A 15,911-nucleotide genomic window follows, 5' to 3' on the forward strand; every position below is an offset into this window, starting at 1 on the left:
ATATCCTATGCTCCTTATGCAGTATTCCAGAGCTTTCTACATTCTTGTGCAGCAGATGTGAACCATGCCTGCAATGCCTGTTCTGCTTTAATTGTTTGCACTCCTGTGTTTGAATTCCAGGTTTTGGTCACCTAACCAAGCAATTGCTGAAGCTGGCGGACGGCCGCGTGGTGCTGGCACTGGAGGGAGGACATGACCTCACTGCCATCTGTGATGCCTCTGAAGCCTGTATAAATGCCCTCCTAGGAAATGAGGTAAAACATAAATCATAGCAGGTGGAGAGAATGAGCAAAGTTTGCTGAAGCTGCTATCTTCCTATCTTCGGTATTCATTTAGTAACAATAGTGTCAGTCCTTTTTTTCGTTTGGTATAAAAACCATGGAATTTGAATATGCCTTAGAAATGAACAGGCCTGGTGGCATAAATACCTCTAAATTAGATGATTATACAAATTCTTTAGTTTATGCCTAAATTATTCCCAGTTCTGAGTAATATTTAAAACCTCCAAATGGCTTTTAGTGATATGCTGAATACCAGACTTGACATCATCACTTGGTAGTCATTGGTGCACATATCATCTATTAGGAATGGACCTTTTAGGCATCTATCATGGGAAAAAAATGTCTTTTCCAAGGTAACTGATAATCTCAGAAACTGGGCATTGCAAACGTACATATTTTGCAGTATTTTGACACTTCACTTCTGAAACATTAATAAAAATGTGTACAAGATTGAAATAAAATTATAAATGAGGATTCAGGTTGATCTGTATGCAGTTGAAATGGAGTTTCCAAGAGTTATCAAACACTGTATATGTTAAGAACTTTTGAGAGGAGACTCTAGGACTAGGTAAATATGAGTATGTGCTATTTATGTATAGAAATGCAAGATAAGGATTCTTACCAGTGAAAATATTTATTCTGTCCATTAAAAAATATCTTTTATCCTATAAATGCAGAGAGAAGGAAAAAAAATTGCTGAAGGTATAGCCAAAATAATTTATGAAGGGATAAAAGCCTTTACCATAAATTGCGAATTTTGCAAGATCTTGTTATAAAGTGGAGTGTGCCACTTTGTTTCCCCCTCAGGGGAAGTCTTAATAGCTATATAATCTCTCCAATCAAATGTATTAGTGCCAAATTGCAGGCTAGTCTGCCAGTTCCCTTCCACTTCAAGGCTTCCTACCTATTTGAATAAGGTGAAATAATGTGTCTTCTGATGGATGTTGGGTAGAAGAATTTTTTAAGTGTTCTTTTAAACCTTTGCTTTTCATCTTTATGACACACCAACAATGCTTATTATTTTTGTACATTATACATACAATGAATTAAGTACTAGCTTTTTTTCAAATATATTCTCAGAAATGTTAAACAGACACCAGAAAAAAAAAAAAAGAGAAAGGTTTCAATAAGTTTTATCTACTGTCACCTTTGACAAAACCCATAAGGAAAGTTTTCCAGTATGGTGGTATATGCTACTAAAAAAGCTGCTCAGCTCAGTGTTAGTTCTTTTATTTAGGTACTGAAATATGAATTACATAACCCAGCTTGAGGCATTTGAAAATCTTAGAAATGCAGCATTGCCTTCCTGATCAGCTGCCATTCCCTGGCACTCTCTCTCATTGATATTTCTCTTGTCATCTTCCCTGTGATAGTAACTTACAGCACCAATAGCTTTTAATAGCATTTCTAAGCCCATTCCCTGAAGTTTTCACCCTTGTGGGACTAATGTGAACGGTTCTGTGCTGATGGTGTGATGTATCCTCCTCTGTGTAGGTGCCTGGGTCCCTCTATCCAGTTATGACCATTTGGTGGTGCTACCCATTTATGGAAACTGCCTTATTTTGTTTTACCGCTGTATCAAATCCAACTACTATTTCTATCACTGAATGAGAATGAAAACAAAATCCACATGCAGTCATTTTTAATTCACTTGTAAAAGAAGATAGCCCTTCATAACTTGAAACATCTCAGGGAATAAGCACTTTTCTCATGTCCTTTTGCTAACAACATTGTCTTCTGGGACATGCATCAAGTGGTTTGGTGCAGCAGAATTTCAAAGACAAAATATGCTATGGCTGTGAAGAAAAGTACTCCAGAGAGTATGTTGCTACCAAGAGTACCACAAGAACCTAACATCGGCTAAAAAGAATAAGTAAAGGTATTGCCAAAGAACAGACACTAATGAGAAAGTCTGATGCCTAGCTAGCAGTTAGAAATAGATTTATGAAAATATGCACCACATGGCCCACAGCATATATAGACACTGCTTGATTTCAGCATGCAATTCATGAACTTGCACACCAAACTCCAACCGCGTTCTGCCAAGGAAGGAATTTTTTTTTCTTTAAACAACCAATTACTATAATTTGAGGATGAATTCTTCTCTGAATGCAATTCTTTACAGGTGATTAATAGGATAATTATAACTTATTATCTGCCTTTCACTTTTACAAATAATGATCTATGCTGCTCCCCTAGTTTAAAAACTTTGGCAAGATTAACTTCAGTTCTAAACACTACACATGGATTTGAACTCAAATTAGAAAGGTTGGGAAAGGCCTTTGTGAGGTACCCTGCAGTTTGTCAGATGTATTTATTCATGTGCTGAGGATTAGAATTCATAAACATTTTGCAGAGCTTTTTGAAAACTTTTTCTTTTCTTTTGTTGTTTTTGGCCAGGACTTTTCAATACAGAAATTCACTGCTTCATGTGTCCTATTACCAACAGAATAACACTTAAAAAAAAATTCTAAAACTAGCCACAACTTTCAACTTTCAGCAAATGCTGGTCTGATATGTTACCTAAGAGGTAACATTAAATTTACAAGTGCAAAATGCCTTCTTTTGTTAGTTTCTTTTAGAGAACCAAGAAGGAAAACAGGCTAACATCCAAAATAGATATATTTTTATTTATACATGTCTTATAGTATAGTGATTTGTTAAGTAAGATAACTTCTCACTCTTCTCTTAGAAAAAAAGTGAGTGAAAACACTAGGAATGTAGTACTCTATCAAATTAATTTGAGCATGGAAGGACTGGTATAAGTAATAGAAAATTTTGAGGAGATCCACACCCTTTCTGACAGCAACTGGAAAGAAGGCAAGACACCCTATGGTATCTGAAATGGCTCAGTTTGGTTTGGTTTGTGAATACCTTCTTAAATAATAAACAAACTAAAAAGGAAATTAGAGAATTAAGAATAAACTTCATAAAGATCATTTTTTAATTAGAAAGTTTATATGTAAATCTAAATATTTTGATATCTTGTGTTTTCCTCTCCATGCTTCTGTTTACAAGCAGAAAGTTTCCATGTCACTTTGAGAAAAATCCATTTGACCATTTGCAGACCTAATTAGAAGCACTGTAGGTTATCTCCTTGGAAGGAAATCTTCCTAAGAGGTGAGAAGAGATTAAGCAGCTGGGTTCCCTTGAAATCCAAAATGTAAACATGGAAAACCTTCTGGAAGGTGAAAAGGCAAGATGACCATCAGTTGCCTTAAAATATCCCTGAATTTTCTCAACATGATTTGAGTCCATTAAAAGAGCATCTGTAAAAACAAAGGAAAAGATGGATTCAGATAATTCCAAAAGAATCATTGCTTTTAAGCCTTTCTGAGATTATGATATGCATGCTAAAAATTAAATTCTTTCACTTATTGTGACACTCTTTAAAAGATTCTACAGTTTTTCACACATTGGGTATATAGATTTAAACCTCACTTTTAAAGTGTATATAGATATACATATTACTTCAATTAAGAAAGCTGCTGAATATTAAGATTTACAGTTTATTTCAAGAAGTCTGTGGAAAATTTGGTTGAATATTGAGATTTTCCCCCAAAATCTTCATTGTGGAGTATGGAAATTCCATGCTATTTTGCCAGTCCTAGCTTTGGTGCTATAAAGAGCTCTGCTATGACTTTTGGTCCCTAGTGGTGGTGAGTAATGCTGCCCTAGACATGTAAGGGTATGTGTTCTGCTTTCTTTCCTCCACATCATTTTTGAAGAGGCACTACTTGGATCTAAGAAATCCTCGGGCATGGGCTTTCCTTGAGTCCAGTATGCTAAATCCTATATTTTATTTCCAACATAACTGCATTCATATAGGGGTTCTTCTGCAGCCAGAAAGAGTAGGAAAGTATTCTTTCAAGCACAAAACTCTGAATCAAAACCTAAGGATTTAGCTCTTCCTTCATCCCATCCCTTTTAAAGCAGCCAGGTGTGACATCTCCACGGGACACAGAAGTCAGTCTAACATCATGGTCCCACTGATCTGTCTGCAGGTTTGGGCAGTGTCTCTCAGCTCCTGTGGCACAGCAGTTTTCTGTGGTGTGTAACAAGTGATAATTAGTCACAGATGGGGTCATGCTCTTCTTTGCACAGAGGAAGCAGAGAAGTGCAGTCCACAGTGCCTCTGCCCAGCGGGACCCTGCAACAAAGGCACAGAGAGGATGCACGTCTGTTCTCATTGACTCTGGCGGCCAAGGCTGAATTTGGCCCCAAGTGTGAAAACATTTTTAAGTGACTAAATTTAACATCTTCTAGTAAATATTCTTCTGGCTTGAATTTCAGTCTGAAGCCGAATTTGACAAAACATTGTGATTGGTTGGCTCCCAAGCATGCTTGAAAACTTACACCGGACAATTTTCTTGCAGAGTGTGAAGTATGTGCTTGTTTCTTGCAATCTGTTGAGCTGGCATTTGGGAGAGAATGGTAATTTAAGTGGAAAGCTTGTACTCTGCAGCTTTCCTGCTGATGATGAAAAGTTGGTGTTTTCTCCTTTGTGGAATTCAGTGTCAATCTGTGGCTGCTTGCCAGCTAGGCAGTGAGCTCTGCCAAGAGGGAATTAAAAGGATTTATTTACCAGAACAGGTAAGTATTTCTCTCTCCAAAATGAAAATATTCATAGAAGTGAATATGGCTTCAGATCAATTTTAAATTGCGTGGTAAACTTGCTCACAATCTCACATCCTCATTGTTAATCTAACTCTAATGCTAGAAAAAAATTAACACAGGGTCTAAAACACCTGTCAACTGCTGCTTGCATAAACCAAGAGTCGAGAAATAGAGATCTGGATGGGATAGGAAACTGGAGCAATGCTCGTGCCAGAGGTCAGCATGGTGACATCAAAGTTCCCAAGGTGAGCAGTGCTAGTCAGGAAGTGATTTGGCCGAGGAAACAGAGAATATTCTGATTCCAAAGTTACACAATTCCAAGGGACTGTCAGGTGCTAATGACCCTAATGACCCCCTGTGTCTTTGAATTTATTCCCTGATGAAATCTGATTTGTTTATTTACTGCATTGTAACCCTTGATCACAAAAATACCTTCCTGAAGCTCTTATATGTAAACAGAGAGTGCAGCAGCTCTAAGAAAATTGCTAATATAAGAACACATATATAAGAGGACCTGTGAGATCTTTGAACTTGCTCTTCTGTAATCATAGGCAGCATTAAGAGCCATAAAGCTCAGTCTTAATGTTTATTTAGGTTTTTTTTTAATATTAGAACCAAGAAGGGGGGGTTGTGATTCTTCCTCCTGCAGCCCTGGTATCCCTGAGGAGCCTGCCTGCCTTCCCCCCTTCCTCTGCTTCTGGCAGGTTCTCCATGCTCCTTACCTTCTGCATACACTTGCCTCACTTGTCAGTAATCTCTAACTGCACTCTGCAACATTCTTCAGTGAAGCTAATCTTGGTACTTTAAAGCATGACAGTGCTAAAGACAACATGGGTATTTCTAGAATTTTCAGCTCAATACAGACTGCTGTAGTTTCAGATTCTCACCACGTTCCCAAGGATCAATTAAGATCCCTGGGCATATGAAATTTCCATCATTAATTCCTTCTTCAAACATTTGTTGATATGCCTCTGGCAAATTTTGGCATACCAAGTGATTTTTTGCCCATTTACATTGTTTTTCCTATTTTGAAAATGATGAGTGGACTCAGTTTCTACATTAATCTTCTGCTTTGGAGACAAAAGCTCGATTCAGCCATGTAAAAGCTTTGAAAATGTGAATCTTTGTGTCTGGTCCAAACTGTCTCTCCAGTGGTTTGGTTATTTCTGCAGACTTGAGCTGTTCTTCTCTGAAAGATTTCTTTCCTGATGGTGTTTTTCCAGTGCTCTTTTCAGCTTCTTTTCTGTTAACCTCCAGATTTAATAGCCTTCATGATCTGAATGCCAGTAAGTGTAGGAGGGAAGGTGATGATGCCATATATGCCAGGTGTAGAGTAATTTCTTTTGTTCAGTATTGGGTCTAACTGTTGATATTTTCCAGAGACGCCTCTATGTATACAGTTGTATGCAACCAGTGGATATCTGCCAAAAGAATCCTCCTTTTGAATGCAGGCAGTCTCATTTCAAAGGGTATAGAAATAGCTGCGATAACCCTCTGCCTTTATTTCTGCAGTGATTTTGTAATGGAACTATATTTTGGGCTATGCAGGATAAATGATGTGATGAATTCACTTTTGGAGCCTGATAAAATTTCCCTGATATGAAAGAAGGTCCAAGCTCTGTTGGGCTGTACTTAAGGATGAGGAGACAGAAAGGCTTAGGAGCCTGCCTCAGCCAAGCTTGGAATATAAAATGAAAGTTTTGTGGAAAAAAGAGTTAAGGAAATGATCAAACATGCCCATTATACTCACATCACCTACAAAACTGTTAGTAGTGCTAACAGATGGAGCAATGATTGGGATAGATGTTGGATGTTTTACCCTTTTTCATCTTTTAAGGATTCATCAGCTTATTCTGATTTTTAAAAACATGTGCCATTTCTAAATATTCACCTATGAATAGGAAATATGTCTAGATATTCAAACACAGCCTACTTATTTTAAGAAAAATTCTATACTGATTAATAAAGAGGTGGTTTTGATTTATTAGGAAAATCAAACCTTTTGGGGTTTGGCTCTTGCAAAAATCCAGCTTTAAGGAGGGCAACAAAATATCCATCTTTTAATAGAAAATCTCCTCTAACTGTCTCTACATCAGTTGTTCCCATCTTAATAATTAGTACAAAGTGTTTGCATGTGATTAGTACAAAAGGTCTACCTAAAGAATCTTATACCCAAAGGGAAAACCAAGACACAGTTCTCACACATTGCAATCTGGCAATTCCATACCTTTTACTGTTATTCCTGCTGCTATGGCCTGGAGCTATTTTGTTCTGTTTCAGGGAAGTGAATTGGTCATCAAAGCCTTAGGAATTTGGAAATCGATGAAACAGAACCTTAAACTATTTTTTGCTGCCCCTTATGTGTTCCTGTACCCAGTATGACCAAAGAGAACTTCAGGGTTTTGTATTCTTCCTGGCCAAATGATAGATTACTTTAAACAGAATATGACTAGTGATAAAGCAAATGCTATTTATCTGCATAAGTCAAGGTATGGATTATTAAGGTTATTATATGGATTATTGTTCTAAAACCTGTAAAGCTTGATCTGTTGGGTGGCATTTTCATAAATACAGTTTCCCCCCAGGCACCTGAAAGAGTTACCAAATAGAGCCACCTATGAAGATAATAAAGTAGGTGTGGTTCAAGGATTGCTGAAGCGTCTGAAATATTATTTGTATTGTAATTGCTGTCTTTGTGCTAATCCACGATACATACTAGACAGGAACAATCTTTCTTTGCACTTTGTTAACCAAGTAACACTGGGACCCAATCAGGTACAGCCAGCCCTTCTCTGCATGCTTGATCACTGAGCAGAATGGACTGATTTATGCTATGTGAAAACAAAACATAGTGCTATTGTTTCTAGCCAGAAGAAAATCTTCCAGCTGCAATCCCATACGGGCTTCTAAGGAAATAATGACATGAACAGCCCTATTCATTATAGTTACCAAGACTCCAAAGGACTGGTGATATTTGCAATGTCTTTATTGCTGACAGGCATTCACTGCTGATTGTAGTGGCAGGATCCCAGAAGTTTTGGGATTTGTAGCTGAGCTTGCTTAAAATAGCACCACTGAGGGAGTATCCACACTGCAGTTACTTCCCACTGTGTGTGCTTGGATCAAAGTTGGTTTTATCTAGCTGGTGCGTAGCCATGCAGCGGTAGCAACCTGGAGGACAGTATATGATGGCTACTGAACTATTAACTTTGCAAAGGAAGCTCCTTGGGTGGGCTTCACTTGACCTAGCTCAAAATAGACCCAGGCACACTTAAGAAAGGAGTTTTGTCTGCAGTACAGATGTCTCCTGTCAATGATGGCTGAACTTCCTTAGCTTTAGAGAGAAGAGATTGGTATTGATATTGCTCTTCATTGTCCACCTTGGCACAGTTGCTACTCCTCAGGATGCAGGCCTGCACACCAAGCCATGGCAGTTTACATGGGGAAGCAGAAGAGTTTCAGCACTCTTAGCATAGTTCAAGGAGAATATAGTTATTACAGTGCAGGGAGAAGCATTTAGCCCAAACAATTTTTTAATTTTTTCCTAGGAGAAAATGTGTGGAGGGTGGACAAAAAAACAGATGTGAGTGACATTTAAAATACAGTTTATTTTTTATATTTATCCACTGCAGGGCAAAAATAATTATGCAGTAACTGAACACTTCTTTCTGCTAGTGCAGTCCTACTAAAAGAATATGCAATTAAAACTAGGAAATTAAAATGTAGCTAATTCTGTAAAAAACTTACTTAGGGAAATATACTTCTAATCTGCATGACCATTTTTTTATTTACTACTTTATTTGAAATTAATGTTAAGCTAGTAAAAGCAGCTGTGTTTTATGGTTTTCCCCTATAAACCTTAAAATGTGAAAGATGGTTAGATGAAATAACACCAGAAAAATAAAGATAATAGAGTGCACACTTTGATTCCAATGTGGCTTCAGCAAGGTTTAGTTTGGAGTGCCCAGCTGCGTATACAGACACAGTGGAATTTGGTTTGTGAGGAACCTACAAAAATTACAGAAATAACTAGCATTTTTTAATGAATAATACACAGACATGCACCTGCCTCAGAGACTCCATAGATTAGTCTTGCAGCCAATAGAAAAGCCCCTTGGAATTCAATTACATGGCTGGAAAACAGAAAACAAAATCATGACTATACATTTAGAACTGATAGCAGCAACATATTAACCAGTTCTTGGGCTGAGCTTTTCCTGAGGATTAGATCATTTCAGTTTATTTTATGTCCCTGTGGCTTATTGAATATTTATATTATTCTATTCTGTTCTTTCAGCTGGAGCCTCTCCCGGAAGATATTGTGCACCAAATCCCCAATATGAATGCAATAGCTTCTTTAAAAAAGACCACTGAAATTCAAAGTATGTTTCTCAATTTGAATTGGTGGGTTAGTGGGCTTGGGGTTATTTTTTATTATTAATTAATGTCATAGACATTATTGTTTCAGAGAAAAGAGTGGGAAAATGTTTTATGTATAAATTGACATGCTCTAATATTTATGAACATATATATATATGCTTTTATTTTTATTTCTTCAGCATCTCTTTGTTTCTGCCACATATTTAAAAAGTAACCCATTAAAATTATTTAAACATTTCTGATTCCTGAAAATTCCCAAATCTTTTCATTCCAGAGGAGCTTGGATGAAATAGTTGTTTGTCAGTGAGGGACAGGAACAGACAGGTAATTTAGAGCTCTGACGAATAGTTTGTCAGATCCTGTTTTTGCAGCCCTTTACAAGGTACTCACTTAGAGATTCACATGAGCTTGAGATAAAGCTTAAAAGCTCCAATTGGGCACTGATCTATGGAACAGTGCTAAAAAATACATTATTTTATTGTTTCTGAGACAGAGGAACATTATTGCTTCACTTTTGGGCTTTGACCCCAACCCTTAACTACCAAGATGCTTTAGAGCATTTGCTCACTGAAGAACTTTATGCCATCAATTGCTTCAGTCCAACTGAGTGTGCATCCCTTAAATTCTCTAATCTTCTTGTCTCTGCCATTTTACTGAGCCAGTGGGAACTTCCTGACTTCTACTGTTTGCTGGCTCCTTTAGAATAACAAATGAATAACAAATGTTTTCCTTTATTTGAGATGAACCACAAGTGGTTGGGATTCATCTACGTAAAATAAATGCAGTTTTTAAAAGGGACACCATGTCCAATTCACTACTCATGCAGTACTTCTCCATCTGATTTTAGTTGCAAGGTGACAAAGAAAATGCATTGTAGGTATATAATTCATCATGCATATCCAGTAGACACCTAAATATGGAAAAGCTCTAATTGAAATAGCTGTATGTAATGTGTTCCAATAAGTCCTTTGTGCTGAGTGGTATGTCCCTGGGTAGCTCATGAGTTAAAACTCCCTGTTAATAATCTGTTAATGATCTGGAAGGAGTCAACAGGTTAAGGAGATTTGTGTAGTGTGCAAGATAGAACAGATTTGCAAATGATAATAAGGGCAAAATGCCACACATAGACCAGAGACACAAGGAAAAGAGATGCAATTCTGTTTGAAATAAAGTGTGTATGTAATGGAAAATGGATCTGAAACAAAAAAAGGGTGAATTGAGAAACAGACAGAGTAGGAATACACACAATTGATGGCTGTTGAGAGAGAAGTGGATTTAGGAAGAAATATACAGTGTAAATCTAGGAACATAGTCCAGAGCTCTGCAGAATGACTCAATTTTAACACAATTAGGTTTCAGCTGAACTGGTACAGTCATGCAGTCCAGTGGGCAGTTCTGAAATCTTTGTCAAGCTGCTCAGGGTTTGGACTCACTTAAATACAACATTCTGCCTTTTCTTGCAACTACCTAAAAAGTTACGTTTACCTCATTTCGTTCGGAGAGAGTCCAAGTATTCAGAAGGAATATGCTTGGATGACAGAAAGGAGTCCTGAGGAAGTTCAGTGCAGCTTTGTGATGTATATTTAGAAGCAAGTACCTGTCCAATATTTTAGAGAGTTAGGCAGGCTGGACAGCATTAGTCTGTTGAGTAGCACTTCAGGAGGTACTGAGAAAGCTTGGTTTGTTTGGATCATGGCATCGCCTTTGGATATTTGGTTTGGATTTCTATGGTCCAACTTTCACAATTAATATTATCAACATTTTATACCAAATAAGCCCCTCCTGTGTGCTTTTTTTACAAAACCTTGAAGCTACAATACTTAGAAACTGAGACAACTTTTTTTCTAACTAGAATAGAATTTCTATAAATGTTTCATATTGACAGTTTTGTATTGACAAAACTCCTCTGAAGATGTAACAAGTTTGGAATTAGTCATTTCCACACACATGTAACAGGCTATTTCTAAACAATCCTGTTTTAGCAGAATTCCAACCCCAAACATTGTTTTTCAAGCAAGCCACAGTACAGCATATTCAAATCTTTGAAAGGCAATTACAAATGCCTATAGGAGTGTCAGAAACATTCCCTCTTATTATTTCCAATTTATTGAGTTAGTGCTCAAACAAATCTTTGAGGGAGGCTTAAGCACATTTTCATGCTGAAAGCCAAAGCATACCTAGAAGACTGGTTTGGCTTGATTGTTTTCTCCTTGCAATCCATGATTGCTCAAGTTTTGTATGAATGAAACCAACAGTATGCTTCATTCTTTCCCTTGAGCTCCACCAAGTTCTTCTCAATGACTGTAACGGCGCTGGTAGAATTTCACATTCCAGTAGACCAGAGTAGAGCACAGTAGAAATGGCATTTTCAGAGATTGGAGTGATTTGAGGCCAATTCTTTTTGACTTTTTTAATTGACAATCCACAGCATACCTGCTAACAAAGCTCCTTGGCAGCTGTGTGCTGTGATTGGCTCCCCATTCCATAACTCTTTGCCTGCAAATCTTTTGGCTGAACACTCATTCAAGGCCTGTATGTTTTGTGTGCAGCAAATAAATGTTGTCCTGGATAAAAAGAAGCTTGCAAAGCTCTTCTGCTTACCCAAGGTGTTTGTAAAGTACATTTTTCCGATTTTAAGGAAAAACCTATCATTGTTTTCCACAGAGCATCACAGAGCCCTCTTTTCATGAGGTACCTGCTGCTACCTGGATGCTGTTTCTAATTGTGACTGCTTAAACATTTCCCCCCACAAACACCCTGCTGGGCAGTTCCTTTCTCCAGGACCCTCCACTGCAGTATATGGGCTGCCACCTGCCTCCTGGCCTGACTCTGCTCCCTCTCTTGCTGAAGGCCCTCTCATAACACAGCTCTCAGTGTGGGGAAACAAAGAACACCACCAATCGCTTGGGAGTCAAGGGCAGTTAAATGGGTGCAGAGAGCCCACTAATATGCTTGAATTGGCCCTGAGTTTTAATGTTACAAGAAAGTCAGGATTCAGGGGGCAGCTGGTGTGCAAGCCTGTGTGTGTGAATGAACGAATGTGATGTAGCAATCCTCACGGATGCTGTTTTATTGTTGCTGCAGGAGAGCAACACAGTGGTAGCTGGGTACTAATATTTTATTTTATGAATAAAAGCCCTTGAAAACTCCAGCAGTGAACATGGGTTCATTTCTTTTATAGGCAAGAGGGGGTATTATTCCCATGCCAACAGATTTGATTTTCTTGCACATCTGTTTCTGCAACAAAAGCCCCACCCACTCTGTGAACATTTAGCTCATAAATTATAGGGTTTGAATTGGGTGTATATTGCAAAGACTGACTTTTGTACATAGGATCTGTGAGAACACTGTGGAATGCTCATATAACTTTTTTGTTTGTTTTTAGTGTATTTTTTAATGAATAGAGAATATGGTCTCTGAGCACAGTAATAATAGAGAATATTTTTGTCTTGTTTTTATAAAATTTGCCAGGCTCCAATCATTGAGCCTACTGTTATGTACATAACTTTTTAGCTCTGTCTTTCATGTTTTTGGAGCAAAGCCAACCTCCTAACACTTAATCTCAACTTTGTAGGATACTTAATACACTTTACATTTTATCCCCAGAAGGTCCCTGTTATTTAAAGATTCTGCTAACTACTCAAACGTGCACACTATTAGAGTTCAAAGAAACACTCTGGCCATGCTCGCTTGTTGTTCTTGAAGATTGACTTGGGCTTTCATCTTGCAATGATGTTTTTGAATAAAGACATTTTCAGACTTTATTGACAGCTGCTTTCTCACTGGAGGGAAAAGTTCATCCTTCCAAAAGCCTGAAACTATGTTGAGAGCTGTGTTACCAAAGAGGAAGTTTTCAGCAGCCTTTCTGCAGCACAGGCAGCACCACTGCTGGCCTGGCCTCCCAGCTGTCAAAGCCTCCAGCTACCCTCTGGATAAGCACCTCAGCTCAGCCTGCTGCCCAGCTGCCAAAATCCTCCTTTTAGTCCTTGGAAAGGTCCCCTGCTTGATCCCCTCTCTTTCACAGCTGTTGAAACCCTCTGTCTAATTCTCAGATAAGTGCCCTGATCCAACCTCTGCAGCAGCTGCTGAAAGCTTCTTGCTAAACACTGAGTAAGCTCTGGTCCAGAGCTCCCAGACTTCCCAAAGCTCCTAATCCCCAGGTGTCATCCACCTGGCAATTAGTGAGTGCTCAGTGTTTTACTGGACTGTTAAGAAATATGTATGTAAATTCATACTTATTCATGTGGTTTCCAATAATCAAACAGTTTCTTAGTAGCCGTGCTGCTATTTCTTAATAGCAGATCATTTTATGTGTTTAGGATGAGTCACCTGCCATTATTCTTTGCATTGCTTGATGAGCTTCTTCTGTTGCAGGCAGAAATCTGAAAATACTCATGCTTTTAGTTCACTGCTGTATTTTTACATAGCAGACCAGAAAGCTCTATCCCTTATGATACCTGGCAGCTTTCCAGCAACAGCCAGTTCATATATGAAAGTTTTAACTAAATTATTGTTCTAGTATACGCCCTGAGGTTGGAGGAGAAAGAACATCCAGGACTAACAAACCTGATTGTTCTGGCAACACCACTTCAGTCTGAGCTGGCATTTCTGACTTCTTTCCTTTTCAAGACAGTGCTGTGTGAGCACTTTGTACAACAATGTACATTTTTTACATTTTGCTGTCTCTGCATCAACTGTGTGCCATATCAGAACTTCTGGTTATTAACCCTGCTCTGAACTCCCATCACCTTGTGTAGATAAGGCCAATAGCCTTCCTGACAATCTGTGTTCATTAGTCTGTCTGTTACTCCAGTTTATTACCTTCTGGGGAAGGGTGTGACACAGCTCTTGGAATGAAAGCACTTTCCAACTTGGCATTCTTAGGTTCAGAAATAGACCTCTTCACTGCAGTCTGAAATTTCAACTGTACTGCTTACACCACAGAGATTTTAAACTATAATCACTCAGTGTTGAACTAAGTGATTACTGTTCTTGTACCACCGTGCTAGCTAAAATTCCCATAAATTATTATGTGTGTTTTCCTTAGGCAAGTACTGGAAGTCAGTGGAGCCATACTCTGTGCCAGTGGATTGTGCTCTGGCTGAGTCTCAGAAGCAAGAGAGGGAGGAGACAGAAACAGTATCAGCTATGGCCTCTCTTTCAGTGGATGTTGAGCAGTGTATTCCTCAGGAAGGCAGCAGGTAAGTGTACGAAATTATTACAGACAACAAGGCTTTCACTCCAGCCAAGTAAAATTAAGAAGAAAGCAGGACTAAGAGTTGTTTCAAAATTATTTGCTAATTGAGATACCCGGAGTTTTTCATCCCTGGATTTCAGTTCTCTCACTTAGCCACTGGAAGCAGAGATATTAGCAGTTTTTTGGGGCTGGTATCTCTATTTCTGTACTAAAGTTCATGATTATAACAAGAACCTCGTTTTCTTCCCGTGTCTACTTCTTGCTACTTCATAAAAACTGCAATATCCATATGAAGTAAATAGACATGGTCAAGTGTAATCAACCATATTCTTCTCATTAGAAGCTTTTAAAATCTCTTTTAATTTTCTAGGAAGGCATTCAACAAACAGTCAGATAAATTTAGTAACAATAGACTTAAATCACTAATGAGTGATATTAGACAGGCATTAAAAGTTACTTTCCTGGAAGAAATGTGAACATTGCCAGTAAAAAACTTAAAGCTATCCTGACCAGGATTAGGGCCAACATTTTCTATGTACTAAGATGAAGGTACACCAGCAAAGAACGAGAGTGCTGATTTTTCCAGCTTGTCATCTGCTTTTTACATTAATGAAAATTGCTTTCAACTTGCAAATTAGGAAAATGATGCAGTAAATGCTATTATGTGTTTTGCCAATTACACATGAAAAAAACACAGTAGCCACCGAATATTGTGTCATCTATAATCAGAAAAGCCACTGGAGAAGTTTTTGGAGTTTCCTATTTTTTTTGTTCTAAGGAAAAATACTCCTGGTCTTCACCAGTAGAGGAAGACACAAAATGTAGTGGAACTACTTGGGTTCCATCATACACAGAAAATAGGGGAGAGGGGAGGAAAGATGAAAAAAGCCTTATAAGGAGACTCATGAGTTCATCAGGCTGTGGAACAACAGTAGAGAAAGGAGGGAGCTGTGGGTAGGGACAGCAGTGGTGGGAGTGGAGCCAGAAAGATCCATGGCTCCTACATTGTGACTGCTTCTTAGCTGCTTCAGTTCTTCCCTCCTGTGTTGTGTCTTTTAATCAGAACTGAACTGATAGGCACCCAGGGGAATAGTGCAATGCTCAAAGCTGTGGATTTGTTTGGCAATGAACATCCCTCACAACAGTGGCAACACTCATCTGTCAAAGAATTGAGGCATGGCTCAAAGGGACACACAGGGAGTGGAGCTAGCTAGTAAAGTTCACAGTATTTTCATAATTACCTTTCCAATCGTAATTATAGTTAATATGCCATGGCTATTCTTGTGCTAGGATTATTGCAGACAACTTTATAAATGCTTAGAGAAGAATCCATGATGAACACAAGATGTATTTTAGATTTGTGACTGTGGTAATCAGTGCTCAACTAAGGAATAATGTAGTTTTTCATATAAGTTTCTGACAGTTACAAGACACTT

The 15,911-nt window shown here is 38.3% G+C and overlaps 1 protein-coding gene across 11 annotated transcripts in view; it reads left to right on the forward strand.

Moving 5' to 3' along the window:
* The window catches only part of HDAC9 (histone deacetylase 9), a 456,338-nt gene that overhangs the window by 426,331 nt on the left and 14,096 nt on the right, over positions 1 to 15,911 (forward strand). For all 11 annotated transcript variants that reach the window (XM_036399060.2, XM_036399107.2, XM_036399099.2 and 8 more), the window contains 3 exons: positions 121 to 254; positions 9,196 to 9,280; positions 14,326 to 14,479. In XM_036399060.2, coding sequence (XP_036254953.1) covers positions 121 to 254; positions 9,196 to 9,280; positions 14,326 to 14,479 — 373 coding nt within the window. The remainder of the gene's footprint in view (positions 1 to 120; positions 255 to 9,195; positions 9,281 to 14,325; positions 14,480 to 15,911) is intronic.

Source organism: Molothrus ater, chromosome 1 (genome assembly GCF_012460135.2).
Source record: "Molothrus ater isolate BHLD 08-10-18 breed brown headed cowbird chromosome 1, BPBGC_Mater_1.1, whole genome shotgun sequence".
Lineage (NCBI taxonomy): Eukaryota > Metazoa > Chordata > Aves > Passeriformes > Icteridae > Molothrus > Molothrus ater.